The 22,178-nt window shown below is 35.4% G+C and overlaps 2 protein-coding genes across 3 annotated transcripts; both read left to right on the top strand.

Moving 5' to 3' along the window:
• The first annotated feature begins 872 nt into the window (after positions 1-872).
• On the top strand, positions 873-6,560 carry LOC142623666 (uncharacterized). The gene is made up of 11 exons (XM_075797106.1): positions 873-1,250; positions 1,334-1,381; positions 1,491-1,655; positions 1,775-1,841; positions 2,461-2,522; positions 3,630-3,708; positions 4,142-4,260; positions 4,378-4,457; positions 5,439-5,508; positions 5,987-6,064; positions 6,164-6,560. Exons 1-11 carry the CDS (start codon positions 993-995, stop codon positions 6,233-6,235), a joined length of 1,098 nt encoding a protein of 365 aa, XP_075653221.1. The 5' UTR covers positions 873-992; the 3' UTR covers positions 6,236-6,560.
• Positions 6,561-10,092: 3,532 nt separating this feature from the next.
• On the top strand, positions 10,093-22,170 carry LOC142623858 (putative ATP-dependent DNA helicase CHR12). Of its 2 annotated transcripts, none has more exons than XM_075797331.1 (12): positions 10,093-10,632; positions 12,300-12,453; positions 13,240-13,304; positions 13,760-13,948; positions 14,236-14,385; positions 15,156-15,551; positions 16,870-17,129; positions 17,237-17,455; positions 18,337-18,544; positions 18,622-18,775; positions 19,749-20,354; positions 20,848-22,170. In XM_075797331.1, the coding sequence occupies exons 1-12, from the start codon at positions 10,351-10,353 to the stop codon at positions 21,549-21,551; spliced, it is 3,387 nt and encodes a 1,128-aa protein (XP_075653446.1). In that variant the 5' UTR covers positions 10,093-10,350; the 3' UTR covers positions 21,552-22,170. The 2 variants fall into 2 exon arrangements, with proteins under 2 accessions (XP_075653446.1, XP_075653445.1); XM_075797330.1 differs by having other exon boundaries at positions 18,334-18,544.
• Positions 22,171-22,178: the final 8 nt, after the last annotated feature.

Below are 22,178 nucleotides of genomic sequence, written 5' to 3'. Positions count from 1 at the left end.
CGGCTCTATAATTGACATTTTTTTGGATGTTCCACAGTTAATCAAAATACATAGATCATGGTAAATACCAGAAGATACAAAAAGGGTATAAAAGTTGAGCGCCCATTGTAGTTAGGCTAAATGGTCAACACATCTATTAGTTTCTTTGTAATCTATGTATATGCTTCATCTTAATCTGCAGCCTGTAACATACCATTGTCTTGCAAACAAAAATCAATGTAGTAAAACAAGGCAGGATTGGTGCATGCGTTAAATTTAATTGCAAAGATAATTAATTTCAATACTAACACTAATAAAGCGCATAAGCCAAGCGAGTTGTAATTATATCGTCCTTATGTTTGCAATACAATTTGATAAGTAATTAGGTGTTTCCGAAACATGATAACGTAGTAGTTCCTCCTCTCATATTCATGATGAATCTCATTAATTAAATTCATGGTATATTTCACCATGAATTTAAGGAAAAAGAGTACTATATCATGAGATCACCTAATAATTTTTCCAACTTGATAATAGAATAAGCCCTTGTCAATTGCCAAAATGATCCCTAAGAGGACCTACATGCTTGAAAATTTTCAATTTAGCTAATAATTTGTTTGGTATTTTTGGGTCCGACTTCCATTAATGAGTACAAGAAATGAATGAGTTAAATTTGAGTTTTTTTTTTTTAATCACAATAGATATATTTTTTAGAAGTTTATTACTATTATTACTTTCCAGTGCAATGAGATCGGCTCAATTTTTTTTTTTTTTTTTAGTAACTCGTTGTTTTAAAGGTTTATTTTTTTTGCTCATATATAAGTTTTAATGACCCAAAAATATATATATAACTTTAATAAAAAAAATGTCTAGTTAAAAATTAAGCAAAATAAACAAAGAAAATAAGCTTGGGCTAAACCCTTTCACTCCCAAGCTGAAACTCAAAACCCTTGCAAACTAGGCGCGGTTTCTAAACTTTCTACTAGCTTCTTCAAACACCACATTAATTAGTAATGGCGAAGAAGAAAAAGAGAGCGAGAGCCGAAGCAGAAGCCGAAGCCGAATCCCAACCACAACCACAAAATGAAGTCGAGCTCGTTGTTAATGGCGACTCTCACGATAACGAGAAGAAGAAGAAAAAGCAAAAGAAGCAAACTAACAAAGCAGACAACGACCACGAAGAAGAAGAAGCAAAGGAAATCCCTACTGTCACCATAGCCCTCGCCGGTTCCATCATCAACAACGCCCAATCCCTCGAACTCGCCACTCGCGTACCTCTCTCTCTCTCTCTCTCTCTCTCCCTCTGTGTATATCATATTATCTTTATTTATTTGTTTATTTATTTTTTTCTCAGTTGGCTGGTCAGATTGCTCGTGCTGCAACGATTTTCCGAATCGATGAGGTTTGAACATTATGCATTTTTTTTCTTCTTCTTCTTCTAATTTGTTCGTATTTTGGATTGCATTGAAAGAAATGATTCAATTGTTGTTGTTATTTGTATAAACAAACAGGTGGTGGTGTTTGATAACAAGAGTGATCACAGTGTTACTGAATTGGATAGTTCAGATGAGAATGAGACCGGCGCGCCTTTTCTTATTAGGATCTTGCGGTATCTTGAGACGCCTCAATATTTGAGGAGAGCTCTGTTTCCAAAGCATAATAGCTTGAGATATGTGGTACTGAAATGCAGATTTTATTTATTTATTTTGTTGTTGATAAATTGAAGTGCATTTTGTTTAGTTGAGTATTGGTGTGTAATGGGTTGAAGTTTGTTTCATGTTCTGTTTTTTTGCAGGGTGTGTTGCCACCACTTGATGCTCCGCACCATTTGCGTAAGCATGAGTGGGCTCCCTATCGAGAAGGTAATGATAGTTTAGTTTAAAAAATGTGAATTTTGTGGGGAGTGGTTACATTTTTGATGATTGATGGTGAATTAGGGAGCGTTTTGGCTTTCAATGCATAGAAATACCTGCAACGTTATTAGTGTATTATAGAGGTAAAAAAAAAAGACATTGAGTATCATACTGAGATTGTATGAAATGTGAAAGTCTTTGAATAGTTGTGTCTGGTTGTGCTAATGAGCTCTAGCTAAACTGGCACCTCCGCCTCTTATAAGTTATAGGTAAAGGGTGAGGTCGTAGGTTCAGGATGCATTGGCTTTGTCTGTAATTTACCAATGATAAAAAAGGTGTATCTGGTCGAAAGAGAAAATTGTGACAGAACTCTGAATTATTTGACCAAAGATCTTAAGATGTATAAAATTGGATGTTATAATTCTTGACTTGAATTTAACAAGGATGAAAATATTTGCTCTTAACTGAGGGAACATTGTGCATTACATGATTGTGTTGTATGATGTCTTTCTTCTAGAGCTAGCTTGAAACTATTGACAATTTTAGTTTTAATGACCATGTTTGTTTCCTTCAATCCATAGTATTAGATGTATGCCTGAAATTTTGATATCTTGAATTAACTTTGTAGGTGTCACACTAAAAGAAAGATCTCTAAACTCGGGAACACTTGTTGATGTGGGTCTACATAAGGTACAGTCAAATTTTGCTCGGCCTAAAGCTTTTTTGTTCAATTGTTATTAATTAATTATTTCTTCCCCCTCTATTTGGCATCAACAAAATAAATTTTTATAGACAGTTGTGCAATATGTGTCCACGCATCAATTTATGGGCACGGTCATCTAGTATCTGGATGTCAAATAACCTATGTGACTCATGATGGCAAACAATTGATGAACTTATTAATTTATGTTCATGCCAAATGAATCCAGCAGTGATAAACAAATGATAACGTCATGAGCTTCAACAATTGAGCTCTGTTATCCTGTAACCTTAATCTGTATTTAATTTCTGGAGTTTAATTGTCTACTTCCTGGTTTACTTGAAAGCCAATACACTATTTTAAAGTCAACTATAGTTCTCTGTGTGTGTGTGTGCGCACGCGTGCGCATGCGCGCACGCATGTGGCCATATACATTCATTTGTAGGGGGTATTGGAATGTAAGTGCCTCAGTAGATACTTCAATTTGCTCTTTCCACTGTTGCTGTGGTTCTGCAGGACACATTTTATGTATAATGGTCCTACTTGTTTTTTTCCCCATAATTTTTTCATCCATATTAACCACTTGGATTGCTCGTTGTGTTTAATTTATGGTTAGTGGGCTGGTCAAGGGGCATTGTTCGTGTATGTCTGCCATGTCTCATTTAGTTTTCTGCTGTCTTTATTCATTAGCATTGGGTTGCTGTCTTTATACTGACCTTTAAATCTTGTTAATATGTCAGCTTGTAGTATGTATGCAAAGCAATAGCTGTCGAACATTTTTTTTTTTTCTAATTAAAACAGTTAAGTGAAGATATGTGCTGACTCCCTTTGATAGCACCTTCCACTTTTACCTTGCATTTGAAGATTGGATAATTCTCTCCCCCCCCAATTTCCCAATAACGTAAAATAAAAGGGTATATAATGTTTTCCAAAAGTCTGTTCATTTATTGATTCACTGGTTTCAATGAGTTTTACCTCAAAATGGAACCTCCTCTCCTGGGGTAAGAATAGGGTGGAGGGTGAGGTTCCTGACCTACTAGGTGTGCATGTAACTTTTCAATAAGAAAGAAATATTGATTCACTGGTAATTTATGCAGCATGTTGTTATTGATCAAGTTGTGGAACCTGGAACAAGAGTTACTGTAGCTATGGGAACCAACCGCAACCTGGATACTGGTAATGAGTAGATATTTCTAATTTGTCTAAGTGGTTTCTTAATCATATTATTTTGTTTTCTGAATGCTGAGTCATGTGGACCATTTTTATTGATCATTTAATTCCTTGTGCATATCTCAGCTTTTTCCTTCATTTGTGCAACCTATTCATTTTCTTGGAACTAAATTCTAGTTGAGTTGGTTTGCCTTTAAAAAAAAAATTGTAGTTAAGTTGGTTTGGCATTCATTATATTCACCCCACCTGCTATGGTATCTGGATAAAGTATTGGTGGTGAGTTCTATCTGCCATCGCATTAGAATACAATGATCTTTTTTCTCTTTTTCTTTTTCCCTAAAGTTTCATTTTTATTATGCCTTCATGCATCATCTTCCTGTAATTGGGAAAAAAATTGTGTTATTACTGAAGTTTATGATCCAAAATTGCATTAATCTAGATTTACCTCGTGAAATTGCCTCGCCCTCCAAGCCCAGGGAAGAATCAGGAATGTATTGGGGGTATAGAGTTCGATATGCTTCCAATCTGAGTTCAGTATTTAAGGATTGCCCATACAAGGTATTCATCCTCATTCTTCCTCTTTATCTTTTCCCTTTTTCCCCTTTCTGTTTAGCATTGTTTCTTGGTAACCCTTCATTGATGGCCTTTCTCCATCAACTTATTTTATATTCACAGGGTGGCTATGACCATTTGATTGGTACCTCAGAGCATGGTCTGATTGTTAATTCGTCAGATCTGACCATACCTACTTTCAGGTATGTTTCTGTTTGGTGTCTTGACTGTAAATAAGATTGTTTATAACTTATTGAAAAAAAAAAAAGTGTTTTTGAGTCCAATGGGCTCTAGTCCCAGTGACACTTTCTCCTTGTAAGGGCAAAGTGGAGGAAGAGGTCGTTCAAAGACCTTCTGGGTTCATGTATAATTATCAATAATAATAAAAAAAAAGTTTTTTTGTCAGTTTCTGTAGGACTTTCTTTGGCTAGCTGCTCTTTGGTTACTAGAACTAATGTTTCTGTCTGTAAAATTTAAGCCAGCTGATATATGTATATATAAAGTTCAATTAGTGGGCTGCCTCATGATGACAATGGAAAAAATTTCAGCTGCTTAAGTTAATAACCTCTGATCTATATCTATGCCTTTTAAAGGCTAAAAATAAAATCACTTTTACGATCTTCTATGTTCATCGTATTAAGCAGGAAACTAGAAAGAGGTGAGTAAGAAAATCAACTTTAGTAGTGTCTGTTTAGTAGGCATTTTTAGCAATTGAATGATCTGATTTGATAAGTGAGTGGCATTCAGTAGTGTCTGTTTTTAAGGGTACAACATATTTCCTTGCTTTATGTTTATGTTTGGGTTTGTAGTATTCTTAACATCCTATTTTTCCCAACTTCATTTAGAATTCAAATTTAGATTTTTTTTTAATGGGAATTTTATTAGCCAAATTGCATCAAGCAGTAACCAGGTAGGCAATAGGGATAATACGTACTAGAATTGTTGGTCGGACCTAGTCTCCTGTTTTCTGCAGGGTATGGGAGAGGTGGTTGGTAGACAGCCTTACCCTCAATTTAGCATTGTCTAAATTATAATTAAGCTTATGCAGTTGGGGAATCAAAGATGACAAAACCATCTCTCAGAACAGCCCAAGTTTTAGATATGAAGCAATATGAAATCAAGTATGCATCATGATAATATATATATTCTCAATGCATTTACCCTTGATGCTTGTTAATTTTTAGGCATCTATTAATTGCTTTTGGCGGACTTGCTGGGTTGGAAGAGAGCATCGAGGAAGACAATAATTTAAAGGTATATTACTAGATGAAAGATTAATTTCTGTAAACATTTTTTGGTTTCCTGTTTGGGAAAACATGTTTCCAGAAAGTGCCAATGGATTTTGGTAACAAGATATTTTCAGATTTATCTTTCTTGAATAGAGCTGCAAAATAGAAAACAGAAAACAGAGAACATCATTTTATTTCTCTTTAATGCTTCTAACTGGGATTTTAATACTCCTGTCTTATGACTTAAAAGAATGTCTAATCTCACTGTGCACTTGTTCTTTTCTTATTTGTGTATCCATTGTAACATGTAACCCACTTATGGCATGAGAAAAGGAATTGAGGGAGGCATTGGTTATTAGATTTAGTAATGGAGTTCTGGACTTGCTTGAAATTTCTGTCCATTATAATTTCACATGACCAGCCACAATTATATTGCTAGTTTAACAGCCTAAAGGAGGAAAAGAGAAACGTAAAATACTGAATACTGTTAATGTTGCTTTCAGGGGAAAAATGCGCAGGAGGTATTTGATTCATACTTGAACACATGTCCACATCAGGGGAGTCGAACGATTCGAACAGAGGTACTCTTATATTTTCTCCATTTTTCAGTTCCCAAAAAAAAAAAAAAAAATCTTATCTAACTATTCATGATTTTGCTCAATTTGCATCTTTATGTATAGGAAGCAATACTTATATCTCTTCAGTATTTCCAAGAGCCAATAAGCCGAGCATTGCAGAGAGTGGAAGTTTAAATTTTCCTTGAGTCAACTAACAGCTACATATTCAGAATTTTGGCAAAATCCTACTTGGTGGAAGTACTCGATCCAGTCACCATGTTCCAGATTAAATCTGGTTGTAGACTGTATGAAATATACATATGAATAATTACAAAGGTGGAATTACCCTGATATCTTAATTGAATTTTTATCCATTAATCGAGGCTTTTTTTTTTGAGGTATTTTCCCAGAAATGTTAAACTATGATATGTACCCTGGTTTAATCTGTACAGGAATGTTGTACCATAAAGATATGTTTTTGTAATTTCATTCCCTACTTAAAATTGCTGGTTCAAGAACACTTATAGATTTATATTTTAGAAAGTTTGGCATCAGAAGTGTTACTAAAATGCTTGTGTATGCTAATCTAGAAATAATTATTTTCATACTTTAATCCAAACAACCCAATTAATTGTCAATGTTGTTGATATTATTACCTATTCTATATCATGGAGCCCAGGGTTGATTTTGATTTTTGTGAAGTGGTGGGGGAAGGGTGGGTTCAGTTTGAGTGCATTAATGGTGAGAAGCAACAATGTGGTCATGGATGGCAAAATTTTCCTCTAATAATTCTAGGACATTGCACTCACAGTTGACGAGCAAATTGGGATGGTGGCGCCTTTGTGATGAAAATGTCGCACTGGACAGGCCATCAACAAAGGATGCTGCTCCTAGTACACCAACAAGAAGGAAATTAGCCAGATTCTAACAACCAAAGCAGCACTTTATGCAGCATGGAAATAAGGATACAGGGAGCTTATTGCACTCGCAAGCTCTTGGCCTAAGATCCAAAGCATCAACAGAGAACCTACGCAGGTCGAAAGCTATGTTTAAGCAAAGTATATTTCAGAGTAAGACCGTGACTGGTAATGAAGGAGGTTACTGGGTTGGCCAAGGAGGCCATGCAAAACTTTTTTAGGCTAATTTGGAAATAATTTTCTTTTTTAGGAGTACCACAAGAAATGCAAAAAAAGAGCTTTAAGGGCTCCAAATTTGGGCTTTAACTTAACGCCCTTTTAAGCTTTTGAGGGAGCTTAAAATACTCTTTTCAGATTTGACCAAACATATGATCTTTCCACCTCTTTATGGGGGTTGGTAATGCAATACCAAACTATACTATCCCTCAATCTTGCTTCACAACAGCATTGGTGGCTCTTGGTGGTGTTTGAGCTTGGAGTTGGTTGTTTGGCGGTAGAGTGAGTTGTGGTGGCTGGTGGCTAGTGGCAATTTTTGGGGTTTGATTTGGAATGTGTTTAACAATTTGGGTTGGATGTTGGCCGTCTGAAGTGGTGTTTTGTTGGTGGTATGGATTTTTGTTCCCGGTGATTTGGGGTTTGTTGGTGGTTTTTGTAATTGGATTTGGGGCTCCATGGCCATTGTTTTGGATGGTCTTTGAACTTGTGTGTGTTGACTTATGTACTGGCTTAGGTAAGACTGTTTTGGAGGTGAACATATCCTACGGTAACTAGTGTATATTATCTCATAATATGTGGGGCAGTTCACATACTATGAGAGACTCGCTGCATACGCCTGAAACACAAGATACTTTCTTGTTTGAAAGAAATGAGTGGTGAAGATTTTGATTGTAAACAAAGAAAGAATAAATAAATATTACTTAAATGGAATACATAAAGGATGAAAAGTTTATTTAAAAGCGTGATTAAGTTTTTTTTATTTAAATCTAAAATAAAATGGTTTTTTTTAGCTAAAATTTGGAGAATTGTCGAAGATTCGCTCAAAACAAGGAGCCCTAAGAAGTCAAATAATGCTCTTATAAATCATTTCATGACACTTAACTTCCAATTAATAAAACATGCTACCTTTTCATTATGAATTTTCTTTTCTTTTCTTTCTTTTTTTTTTAAAAAAAATACATATTTGTAGAGACGACACCAATCAGAAGCTATAACCTCACCAAACCTGAAAGTAATTTTGAAATATAATAAATTTGAAATATTAGCACTTTGAGTTTTGAATTTTGATATCCATTTAAGATAGTTTTTTCCATGATAATTTTCAAGATCCAAATAAAATCGTTTTGTTCCTTCTACTAGCACCATATTGTTGGATTAATATTTAAAAATATTGAAAAAAACATTAAACCTTTAAAAGCCTTTTAAAAAATTTCCCTTTATTCTTATATCCCTGGGGGAGTGAACTTAATTTATTCATAACTAATATATGTATTAATATATTTTTTCTTGCTTACATTAAAGTGGAGAATGGAGGATTCAATCAAGCCCAAGCTGTCTTCTATGAGAGAATCAAGCAACATCATTGAGTTATAAGACTCTTAGCTCATATCATTATACTTTAGTGATGAAGTAGTTAATTGTATGGCTGATGTTAATAATAAATACATGTAAACAAAGAAATTAGAAAGACATTAGTATGATATTGGCATCAAGTTTCCAATAGCAAGTAAATGTTTCTAAATTTTGAGGAAAAACAAAGTTAAGGACTTTTTTGATATTAGTGTGTTACCTATTTTATTTTTTTTAAGAATAATATTAGTGTGTTAGCTTGATTTTAGCATAGAATTAGGTTTTGTATTGAATCTTGGTTGGACATTATTCAGAATGTTACTTGAAATTTCTAGTGTCGTGATAATTGTGGGGTAACATTTAGATTTATAGGTGAGAATCTAGGAAGCACATCATTGCTCATACATTTAGGTTGATAGGTCTCGAATATAATTAAGCTGAGGACTTGCTTGGTAGTTATGAGTGTGCTCGAGTTTGACTAGGTGTAGCTAATTTGGTTGATCTTAATAAATGACATAGACCGATACCTATCTTGATTAATTTTTTGTTTATTCATATAATTTACGAAATTCATATAAACTATACAGTTATTTTTTTGGTAATCTAGAAATTATGATTTAAATATATAAACATGTTATACTCATGTTGAGGAATGTACATTATGGTTTGAGCTTTAGGATTTTTTTTTTCTATAGGAGAATTAGGATATTTGAATATTTACATAGTGCTTCTTAAAAAAAAAAAAAGTGATGGACTAGAATAGCTCATTGACTTAATTTGATACAATGAAAACATTAATATTTTCTAATGGTTTTTTTCTTTTTACAAAAAAAAGGAAAATTAAAAAAAGAAAAACACTACTAACAAGGGGCAAGGGCACAAGTTTAGCGGTGCACCAAAGCCCAAGCCCATTCACCTAATTTGATAATTGAGATATTTTAGTGTGTGTTTGGATTGCGTTTTGAAGAAAAGATTTTTGCGTTTTGCTGGAAATTTTGGTGGTGGGTCTCATGTTACTGTTCATATATTTTTTGGTACTATTCATAGGTCCACTGTACTATTTCAACTCACTTTTATTTTTATCTACAGTACTTTTAGCAATAAGTTTTTAGTTTTAACAAAATAGACGGTATCTAAACACACTCTTAGTGTGAGTTTGGGAAGCGCGTTTTATGCGTTTCTAGCTCACACGTTTTTTTTGTGGGTCCCATGCATTGTTTACAAGACCCATAAGTACTTTTTTCAGCAAATTTTTCTTCAAAATTAAGTCCCACGATAATATTCATACATTTAAAAATTATTTTACTACAGTATTTTTAGTTTTTAATTTTTAGTAATAAACGTTACCCAACTAAATTTTTAGATTTTTAATACAATGATAATATTCTACTATGATTTTTGGAAAAAGGAAAAAAGAAAAAAATTAAAGTTTAGCGGTGCACCAAAGGCCCAAGCGGCCCAAAGGATTCATCCAGCGATATTTAGAGGGGGGTAATTTCGTCATTCCACAAAAATAAAGCCGTGTTTGGTCACGAAACATAAATATAAAAGCGAACCCCATCCCTCTCTGCTTCACCTAAAGAGCGCCGAAGAGAGAGAGAGAGAGTGAGTGAGAAACCTAAAACCATTCTATTTATTTATTTTCTTCGAACCCAAAAGAAAAAAAAAAAAAAAAAAAAAAGAGAGAGAGAGAAGCGAAATTATAAACCCACAGAAGTAACAAAAAAAGAATTTAGAATTTGTTGGCACTAACAATTTTTCAAATATCCGTTAACACAGCAAAAAAAAAAAAAAGAGGGACCGTTGGGGGTGGGGTGCTCTCCCGCCATGGCTCAGCTCGAGAGCCAGACTCAGACCCAAGGCCACGAGCCCTGGCTCGACCCTGACCATCATCAGGTCCACACCACCAAGTCTCTGATCTGCGCTCTCAACCTCGTCTCTCGCAACCTCCCTCTCCCTCCTGACCTCTACGACGCCGTTTCCTCCATCTGTTTCTCCCCCCAAGATGCTGCCGACTCCGTCGAGCCCCGAAACGGCGTCGTCGTCGTCGGCGTCGGTGCTGCTGCTGCTGCTGCTGCTGGTGGAGAATCCGGATCCGTTGCGAGCAAGGTTTTGGTTTTGCGATGTTGTTGTGTTGTTGTTTTTTTGTGTTCTTGTTTCTTGGTGTTTTTTTTTTTTGGTGTGTGAGGATTGGGAATTTGATTGGTTAGGGTTGGGGATTTTGTGTGTGGGAGTGGTGAATTAGGGTTTTTTGTTGTTGGATTTGTGTATGTGTTTGTGTTTTTTGTGTGGTTGAATTGCTTTCTCTTTGGGTGGTGTTGTGTTTTTTTCTTTTTTTTTTCTTTTGAGTTAATTTGAAGGAGTTTTGTGGGATTAGGGTTTAGGTTTAGGGTTGGGGTTTTTGTTTTTGTTTTTTTGTGTGGATTTTTCCTGTTTGTATGTGTGTGAGAGTGAGTGTTTTGTAATGGAGTTTATGAACTGAGGGAAATTTGTGAGATTAGGTTTGTCTAGAGTTGAAGGGATTGTTTTGTTGGTTTCTTTTGAGTGTTTACAATGGGTGTGTGTGTATGTGGAAATTTAGAATTTTAGTAGTGTAATGTTACTACTTGCCTACAAAAATCCTACAATTGTTGTATTGGATTAAAGTTTGGCTATTTTTTGTTTTCATTATCTTTTTGGGTCTTTTTTTATTTTGTGGTTTGATAGAGTAATGATGTTCAGATTAAGTAGCTATGTGGAGAAGGCTGTACTTCTCTGATTCTTGGTTGGTTTTCTTTGCTCTTTGATTCATTTTTTTAAAAAAAAGAGGCAATTTTCAAGGCATTGAAGGTATGCTTTGATTTTTTTTGCTTTCAGCTGAATAAAACTAGCTGCCAGTGTTGCCAATGAGCTTGAGCTCAATTGGCACCTCTGTCCTTTATAAGTGCTAGGTGGAGAGTGAGGTCGTGGATTCAAGACCCATTGGGTGCATGTGTAACTTAAAAGTGTCTGATCTTAGTTTTTCCATTCACTAGTTGATAGCAGTGACCGTTTTGGCACATGTTTTAAAGATTAAGGACTAAACTGAAACGTTTGAAGGTTAGGAACCATTTTGAAACATGGGGCAAAGGTTAAAGACAAAAGGGGTAATTAAACCTAGCTTTATTTATGATGTTACGGAATAGGGGAATCTGTTCTATAGGTTTTTAAAGTTTATCTCATGTAGAGCTATGACCAGACATTTATTACACTTCCATTTGAAACTCTCTGTATGACATACGTCACATACCTCCATATATTGGTAATAAGCAGTCAGAGGATTAAGTATTTCATATGACGTGTGGATCTATCAACATGTATTTAGCAAATTATGATTTTTGCAGTTTGTTGGGGTAGTCTATTCATGAATCATGATAGTAACTAAATATATGGTATATGGATTCTGGATTTAATTTATCAATGGATGTGTTTAGTTTTTTTTTAATAGGCGTGTTTAGTGAATCTTATTTACTATGCAATTAGTTTTTATTTTTAAATAATATGTTGATGTTGTTATTGAATAAGTCTTGCCTAAAGTCATATTGCTATGGAGCTTTTTGTGACCTGAAACCTACAAATTGAATATTTCTTTCATGTATTTATACATATCTCACCAATGTTGACTCAGCCGTGCAATCTTTTTCCCTCTTGAGATTTGACTGAACTATTTTAGTATTTGCTGCCATGTGTGTCCCAGGATGATTAACTTGTCTTTCTGAATTTGTTTCTTACAATATCAACTTGATGTTATTATGCAGGAAGATCATGGTAGTCCTAAAGGGGATCTGTTGGCCAACTTTGGGGATGCACTGTTGGAGCAACGTCCAAATTGCATGTCAGGTTTTGGATTGACTGCATTACGGGAAAATCGTTATCAGAGTCACATTCGGCATCGATTGACAGAGCTTGAAGGTTACTAAATTTTTTAAGGAACCTTCACCTTGTGTATCATATTTTTGGTGCATGATATTTAAATATCTTTGCATTCACTATTTTCTGATGGCCATTTTTATCTTTTAAGTAGTAGAGCTGATAGATTATTTATTTTATTGATAATTTCATTCTTACGGCATTTGGCTGCTTTAAAATATCAAAGATCTATGGAAGAATAGCCTTGGCAAGTTCCACTAGTTAAAATTAATTGGTTATCATTTATGGTTGTTTTTCTTTGCTGTCAACCATATTCTAGAGTAGATGTTGCGATGTAGGATGTGGGTATAATAAGGATGTGGAGATTAGCTAGCTCCATGGTCGGTTCTTATCTGGTGGAAAAATAATGTGGGGGGAATAGGGATACGCGATTGAAGTACAGATGGTGGTGGTTGTTGGATTAAAATTTGGAGCTGCTGCTAGACCTTGTTGACATGGATTTACCGCCTTTATATTTAATTTCTTGATCTATATGAACTTGTAGTGTACTGATTGGAAAATGTCTGGAGGCTTTCTCTAAGGTATTAGTAGACTAAACTGCTTTGAGATCTCCTCCCCCCCTCTCCCTCAAAGTGGTTCTTTTTTGTCTTTTTACAAATTAATTGTTACTAATATCAATTTTTTGTCTAGCTAATCTTTCAAAATGGATTACTTATGTAACCCTAGTCCACTGCCTGCGTACTTGTGGATCACTTTTGTTTAACTTTCATTGAAGGCTTTTTACTTATTAAAAAAAAGGATTACTTATGCGTTTATTTCTTGAATCAGTATTGCCTTCAAATAGAGGCGAGGACCTGCAGACAAAGTGCTTGCTCGAACTATATGGGCTAAAGGTAAACTTGATACCCTAAATTATAACAAATGCTTAAACATTGAACGGAGGATAGCAGTTGTCTAATAAAGGTAAGGCTGCATTTGGTTATACTTCCTTGAAAAGATTCTTTTTGAAGCAACTTTTTATGTTGGGTTACAAAGATTGGTTCTTCAGGGAGAGGATCGATTTTCCTTGGTCCTTACCCAAAAACAAAAGAAACTTATTCTGATTTCTGAGAGTTGTTTCTTGGAGAAATTTGAGAACTGTTGCCCATGAAGAAATAACCAAATGTGGCCTATGTTAACGAGTCAATGATTTTACAAATGCCAATTTTTATGTTGGTTGTTGGATTTTATTTTAAAATGGCGGTAAGGGAGTTCTCCTAGTGATGGTTATAGTTGAATGTGTTTTACTACTTGTTACTTCTGATGCTAAGAGATGTTCCTTGTTGGTGACTACCTTTTTCCCCGGCAGCTGGCAGAATTGCAAAGCAAGGTTCGATCTGAGGTGAGTTCAGAGTACTGGCTTCGTCTGAACTGTGCAGAACCTGACAAGCAATTATTTGACTGGGGCATGATGCGACTGCGTCGTCCACTTTATGGTGTCGGAGATGCTTTTGCCATGGATGCTGACGACCAATTCAGGAAGAAACGGGATGCTGAGGTATTTTATTAGTTTATGGATTACTTGAAAAAAAGAAAAGAAAAGAAAATGAATACTGTATAACAATGATAAAGGTTAAAATTATTTATACCTGGTCAAGTTTTGGCCTGAGCAACTCTTAGAAAGGGCCACTAATCAGTGATTCTTATCTTCATGTGTTTAAATTATAGTATGATTTATATAGATGAGTTATATAGATAAAAAGATCCAAATATGGATCATTGAAGTGTAGAGAAAGAGTACTCTGTCCCAAGACACAGCTGACATGGTTAAAACTTTTGATGCAGAGATTGTCAAGGTTGGAAGAGGAGGAGAAGAATTATATTGAAACTAGAAAAAGAAAATTTTTTGCAGAAGTACTCAATGCAGTGCGTGAATTCCAATTACAAATTCAAAATACTATGAAACGCCGGAGACAAAGGAATGATGGGATCATGGTATGCTACATGTCTTCCTCTATTTGTTCATTTTTACATTTTATGCCTACTTAAAATGGGATATAGAGATAAAAACATTGTGGTAAAGGTCTGGGGAAATATTTTAAAAAGAGGGGTGGAAAAAGAGAAAAAAAGAAAACAGACAAATATGGTTAGTTGAAAGCAGGCTTCCCATTGGTCTCAGGAACTACTCCAGTGACTTTACAATAATGCTTTATGACCCTAGCTATTTGACATGCAACTTTAAAACATCCTTTGTTACCAGGGGTTTTGTCCTTGTTTCAGAAGGCATTTCAGATTAAAATGAATGGTAATTCAAACCTTTATTTTTTGTTTTATACTTTGCAACCAGAGTATAACTGAATTTTGTAAACCAATCCTGTTTGTAACAATGTCACAGCAGTTACTAGATAATCTATATATCAAGCTAATAAAGAGATTCCCTCTCTCTCTCTCTCTCTCTCTCTCTCTCTATATATATATCTCTATATATATATATATCAATTTTTTAATTATCTTTTAAACACTTTTTTGTTTTGTTTTACATCTTCTCTTGATGAAGAATGCTAGTAAGAAACAAGTTACTGTAATCTTCTGAGATTCGCTCCAGAAGGTGAAAGTTTTTTTAGAGATAGAGAGAAAATTATTGTTGCTTTTTGCTGGCTGAGTAATCAGTTATCACTTAGAGCAAAGGTCATAAGCAAAAATGATGTGTATAATAATGCTATTATAGCATTTACTGCAAATACCACTGATGAGAATTTTGGCAGCAATGGCATCAAAGGCTAAGGCAACGTGCGACACGGGCAGAGAAATTGAGGTTCCAAGCCTTGAAGTCCGATGATCAAGAAGCATACATGAGAATGGTAAAAGAGAGCAAAAATGAACGATTGACAATGCTGCTTGAAGAAACAAATAAACTTCTTGTAAATTTGGGAGCTGCTGTTAAACGTCAGAAAGATGCTAAACATTCAGATGACATAGAGGCCCTGAAAGACTCAGAAGCTGATTTGCTCGAATTGGATGCTTCAAACAATGGAACTCCTCAAGATTTACTTCCTGAGGAAGAGATGGACATCATTGATTCCAATGGCAACAGTGAAACTAGTGATTTACTTGAAGGTCAGAGGCAGTATCACTCGGCCATCCATTCAATTCAAGAAAAGGTAAAGGATAAAACCTAATTTTCTGCATCATATTACTTGGTGCAAAGCTATTTTAGTGCAAGGTTCTATGTTTGAACCCCCCCCCCCCCCCCTATTTGCTCTATCGAATGGATTTGCACTTTAATTGTTGGGCTAGTGCATAAAATATATAGACTGCGGAACATTCATGGGGAATGATAACTTAATTAGTGGTTGCAATCTGAATGTGCGATAAAGCCTTTATTTAAATTTTAAGAAGATAACAATGCCATATGGTACTTGTGCAACGGCTCTTCTAGTGAGGAGTTTGAACTTTGAAACTTCTTTGGCTGTTGCCTCTTGGAAGTCTCCCAGACTCATCTACTCTCCCAAAATTTGGGAACCCTAATTTTTTATGTTATCAAACTTGTATAACGCGGTACAAATTAGAAAAATGCAACATGAAAATTAAAGAACAAGAAATAAAGGATAGATAACCAAGGAGCCAACACCTAAACTTGCTTGGAATCAACATCAAGGAGTAAACCTCTAGGGATCAGAACCTAGGGTTGGTTGGAGTTAGTACCAGACAATTGGAACAATTTCAAGAAATTGCATTCATCATCAAAATAATCCTCCGCCATAGGAGTACATTATTGTCCTTATATAAACTACTAAACCCCATTTCTAACTAACATAGGAAAACCCAAATTCTAATTGACTTGGGAAATCCCAATTATTCAATTACAAAAAAAACTTTGACTTTAAATAAAAATACTAATAAACCTAATCAAGTACTTAGACCTAAAATAAAATACAACTGACTTCAAAATTAAATAAGACTAAATTTAAATATATATCTCTTTGTGCCTCCTGCATCATTGTATGGTTAGTTTTGTATTTTTTTATGATTTGTTGTTGTTGTTGTTGTTGTTGTGTTCTAAAATCTCTATAGATTTGATGGGTGGGGCATAATTTTGAACAGATTCCAACGTAGAGGCCCTAATAATCTCTGCTTGGAGCTGTTTTAAGTGTGGACTGCATGACGTACATTGCTTCAATCCCTTTTCTTTTCATACTGTGTATGGATGTATGTTTAATTACCCCAAAAAGTGTATGATTGTGTTGAAATCCTATAATTAAAGCATAAGTAACGGTCTTAAGATTGCTAAATGCTTGACAAGTGCTCCATTTTATATAAGAATGCTTGATGTTTCAAAAATAATGTATGCAAATTCTGTGCAATTGTTTTTTGTTGTTAATACTTGAAATCTCTGTTATAGTTTTTGGGGAAAAAAAAAATACTGGAAACATCACTTATAATGGAATCAGTGAATCTAACTGAATTTAAGTTGTACAGGTAACTGAGCAGCCATCCATGCTTCAAGGTGGAGAGCTAAGACCATACCAGGTAGAGGGGCTTCAGTGGATGGTTTCACTGTTCAATAACAACTTAAATGGAATTTTAGCTGATGAGATGGGTCTGGGGAAGACAATACAAACCATTTCATTGATAGCATATCTCATGGAGAGCAAGGGTGTGACTGGGCCTCACTTGATAGTGGCTCCAAAGGCTGTATTACCAAATTGGAGTTATGAATTCGCAATGTGGGCTCCTAGGTACGCAAAAAGAATTCTTTAAAACCTACATCTGTGTGTGTGTGTGTGTGTGTGTTTGTTAGAGAGGGATTACTTTGAATCACTCTTCAATTTTCTTTCTGGACCAGTATTGCAGCTTTTCTTTATGATGGACGTCAAGAAGAGAGAAAGGTAATGAGGGAAAAGTTATCAGGGGAGGGCAAATTTAATGTGTTGATCACACACTACGATCTTATCATGAGAGATAAGGCATTTCTGAAGAAAATTCACTGGTACTACATGATTGTTGATGAAGGGCATCGGTTAAAGAATCATGAAAGTGTTCTTGCAAAGACTCTTGTCTCAGGGTATGTATTGATTGAGCTTCTTGTGATGTTTAATATGTATAAGTTGTGTGAATTCTTCAAGAAAAAAAAAGGTAAATGTAACTCTGACTCATCCACCCAAACAGGGTTTAACTGGTGACTTCACCCTCCACTAATTGCTTATGGAGTCATTTAGCCAATTTTAACTTATATCTCTTGTCCTAGTTTTATGGTTATGTGATGATGTTTATTAACTCTTGCAATTCATTAATATGGTGTAGAATTCACTTCCAATGTTATATAGATATTTACTTTGTAATTTTGATTTCTCTGAAACTAGAAAGAACATTTGTGAGCCTAACCCAATAATTAAAATAAATAAATAAATAAATGATCAGGTGCTCAACTTATGCTATCAGCCATAATTGTCTTGAGTGGTAATTATTTGGAACTCTACCCAAAATGGGAACGATGCCATTGTTAGTTCTGATTGCTCACTATTCTTGAATGAAAGATCCACTTGTTCTGGTTTAAATGAAGTCTTTTTGAGAAGTAAAATGCATAGATGCATGGAGTCTCGAGAAATTTGCACTTGACAACAACAACAACAACAACAAAGTCTTAGTCCTGAAATTTGGGGTCGACATTTGAGATATATAATAATATTATAGTTTCTAAACTATACAATCCATCAGAAGTTGCTACTCTTAAGCTTTAACTCTTAGCTCTGGTGTTAACCTAGCTATGCTGTGTATAATTCTTGTGGAAATTGTTGTGGTAATCCTTTTGGTACTAGGATGATTATGATTGATTTCTCATTTTGTTATTAGATATTTTGGATAAATGCTGCTGATTTTTTCGTGAGTATTTTATAAATTTTAAAAATTGAAAATGCGTCTTTAAGTAATTTCTTCTTGTAGCAGCTATCAGATACAACGGAGGCTCCTGTTAACGGGTACTCCAATACAGAATAGTTTGCAGGAATTGTGGGCCCTGCTTAATTTTCTTCTGCCGCACATTTTCAATTCAGTTCAGAATTTCGAGGAGTGGTTTAATGCACCCTTTAAGGGTAAGGGTGATGTTTCTCTTACAGATGAAGAAGAGCTACTGATCATTCGTCGTCTGCATCAAGTGGGTATTGTCTCCTAATTTGTATATTATTTTAATTTTTTCTGGACATTCTTGTTAAAATACTTTGTGATTCTTAGGTTATAAGACCCTTCATATTGAGGAGGAAAAAGGATGAGGTGGAGAAATACCTTCCTGGGAAATCTCAGGTCATTTTGAAATGCGATACGTCAGCTTGGCAGAAAGCATATTATCAACAAATTACAGATGTGGGCAGAGTTGGGCTAGATAATGGTTTGTAGCTTCCAAACCTGCATGCAATGCATATGCATTTGATCATTCCATACTACAGTTAAATACACCCCCCCCCCCCCCCCCTCACACACACGCTAAACCAAAAAAAAAAAACACTAATTGTTCCTCAAAATGCGTCTGATTTGGAGGAGTGCTAACTTTGGTGGGCATTTCAAAAAAAAAAAATTTCTTGCTTCGTGTCATATTGTTGGGCCTCAATTTATTTTGGGATGTGCCAAAATGTCGTTCTATTTGAAAAGTCAATAAAGATTGATATCTTTCTTAATTTATCCTTTACTTTTTTCGAAAAGTCAATACCCCATATAAATTAAGGAGGGTAGTTTGGAAAACTTATCCATTATTCTCATTTGAAAGATGAGGTATTAAATGATTTTCCGTTAAAAAAGGGGATATCTAAACTGGACAAAATACGGAGGGGGTATTTATTAGTTATTCCACCTTAGTATCTAGCCATATTTTATGCATTGTTAGAAGTCTAGGGCTCTCATGCACGCCTATGTTAGGTTTATTTTCTACAGTGACCACTTCAGCAAATACACTGACGGTTCAATGTTATATCTCCCTCCCCAAGACCTTCCCTTTTGTAGTCAACACCAAGTGTCCCCATCCCCCCCCACCCCCACCCCCTTTTGTTTTGAACATTTTGAGTACAAAATTGCTTCTACATTTTTGCTCCCAAAAGTAATTTTATTTTATTTTTTTCAAAATGCTAAATAAACAGTTACCACCTCATTTCACGAAGCAAACGACAATTAATATTGCTGTCCCATGGATTAAAAGCTCAAACTACAATTTTTTAGAGAGAAACTGTGGGGTAGTTGTATATTCTTTTTGGTAACAGTGGATTTTTACTTTCATGTTTATTTATTCGTCTCTTTCATCTGAAGGTATAGTTTTAAATTTTGAATTCCGCAAAAGTCACCACCTGTTCACTAATATAGAAGATTTGCAGGTGCTGGGAAATCAAAGGGTCTACAGAACCTGACAATGCAGCTCAGGAAGTGTTGTAACCATCCATACCTTTTTGTTGCGGGAGATTATAATATGTGGCGCAAGGAGGAGATAGCCAGAGCATCTGGGAAATTTGAACTTCTTGATCGTTTACTGCCAAAACTTCACAGATCGGGGCATAGAGTTCTGCTTTTCTCACAAATGACTCGTCTCCTTGACATTTTAGAAATTTATCTGCAACTTCACAATTATAAGTATCTTAGACTGGATGGTAACACCAAAACTGAGAGTAGAGGATCTCTAGTAGACCAATTCAATTCTCCAGGCTCTCCCTACTTCATGTTCCTCTTGAGTACTCGTGCTGGAGGTCTTGGATTGAACTTACAAACGGCAGATACTGTAATACTTTTTGACATTGACTGGAACCCTCAAATGGATCAACAGGCAGAAGATCGGGCCCATCGTATTGGACAGAAAAAGGAAGTTAGAGTATTTGTGTTAATTACTGTTGGATCAGTTGAAGAGGCAATCTTGGAGCGTGCAAAACAGAAGATGGGCATTGATGCCAAGGTGATCCAGGCAGGACTTTTCAATACAACTTCCACAGGTTTGTTGTACTTGAATTTCATGCAATGTCATAATATTGTGACTCCCTCCATCTCCATAACTATATATGAAGTTAAGGGCATTTATTGAAGATTTCCTTACTATGCCTCTTCGTTTATACTCATGCCATTTTAGAATCAAGACATATTTTGGAAAGATGAATAATATATTCATATTGTGAACTTGCTTATAAAAAAATTCCATTATTTTTTCCTGTTCACTTTTTCAGACTTTGGGCAGTAATATATCTTTACCATTCTGGGAGAAATTGGTGGGCATCACTGCCACAAAAGTTGCCACTTATGTTATAAATACCTTTTCTATATTCTGGTGAAAATTTTATGGGGTTAGGGTTTAAATGTCATTTATATATGTGCCACTCCTTATCTTGTTAAGGACTGCAACAAGCAGATTTGTTGTATGCTTAATATAAATGTCTGCCCATTCTTTCTTACTGAAGATTGTGTTAACATGGCACATCTTTCTATATACAGCTCAGGACAGCAGGCAGATGCTAGAGCAAATCATGCGTAGAGGAACAAGTTCACTTGGGACAGATGTGCCAAGTGAGAGAGAAATCAACCGCCTCGCTGCCCGATCAGATGATGAATTCTGGCTTTTTGAGAAAATGGATGAGGAGAGAAGACAAAAGGAGAAATACAGATCTCGTCTTATGGAAGAACATGAAGTACCTGAGTGGGCATATTCTGCACCTGAAATTAAGGAAGATGAGGCCCCAGGTGTTGATGGTAGCGGTTCCATGGGAAAGCGGAAAAGAAAGGAGGTGGTTTATGCTGATACTCTCAGTGATTTACAGTGGATGAAGGCTGTGGAAAATGGAGAAGACATGTTAAGGCTTTCCGGTAAAAGAAAGAGAAAAGATCATCTTGCAATCGAGGGCAATGCATCAACTAGAAATATTGGTGGTGCAGAGGAAAAGGTATTAGAGCTTGAGAATGAAAACACACCTATGACAAATGAAGATACCTTTGGTTTGGCCCCAACCCCAAAGAGACCAAAGTCTGAAGAGGAAAATACTGAGAAGCATGAATATCAGGGTCCTGGAGGAAGTAACTGGAATGGGCATTTGTTAACATGGAATACCCATAAGAAAAAGAGATCAAGCTTTGTTGTCCAGAGCACATTGTCTGATTCTAGAGGGCAGAATTCCAATGGAAGAGGAAGTGGATGGACTTGATTGAAATGACTCAAAAATAATTTCAAACATGGATATACGATATTCAGATCAGTAGCTGGACCTCTTGTATTTTTAGCTGCCAGTGTTTATACACATGGCTCCAGCTTGGGCTACGATGTTTGGCTCAGTTACTGGAATTTTGGGGCAGCAAGCTTTAGATGATTATTTGAACTGGTGCGGTTATGGTTGCTCAGTTTCTAGTCACTGGTGTTCTTAACATCTCACATAGTAGCAGTAATGTGAAGTTATCCGAATTAATGGAATGACCTTTGGTTCTCTTTGGTCTGAACCAGTGTGTTGATAAAGTAGGATATTATTGGTAGTGAAGAGGTTGTAGTTGCTGTTAGTTAGGGCAAAAAGGAGAAGATGAGACCTGAGTGCTAGTTGCAAATCAATAAACTAAAGCTGGACTCTTGTGCCTATTAAAAATCTCTTCAAGCATGGTCTGATAGTGATAGATGTGATAATTCAAACATGTCTTCATAATTTTATTTTATTTATTAGAATTTTCAAAATTTTATGAGATGTGCGTTATATGTAATTTAATTTTTCTTTTATGCATTCAAGTCCCTGAAATTGCTAAGAAGCCCCTACACATAATTAAGATTTAAGAATGCCATGAGATTT

The sequence above is a fragment of the Castanea sativa genome, chromosome 2 (assembly GCF_040712315.1).
Source record: "Castanea sativa cultivar Marrone di Chiusa Pesio chromosome 2, ASM4071231v1".
Taxonomy (NCBI): Eukaryota; Viridiplantae; Streptophyta; class Magnoliopsida; order Fagales; family Fagaceae; genus Castanea; species Castanea sativa.
This window is presented reverse-complemented; position numbering and strand designations above follow the sequence as displayed.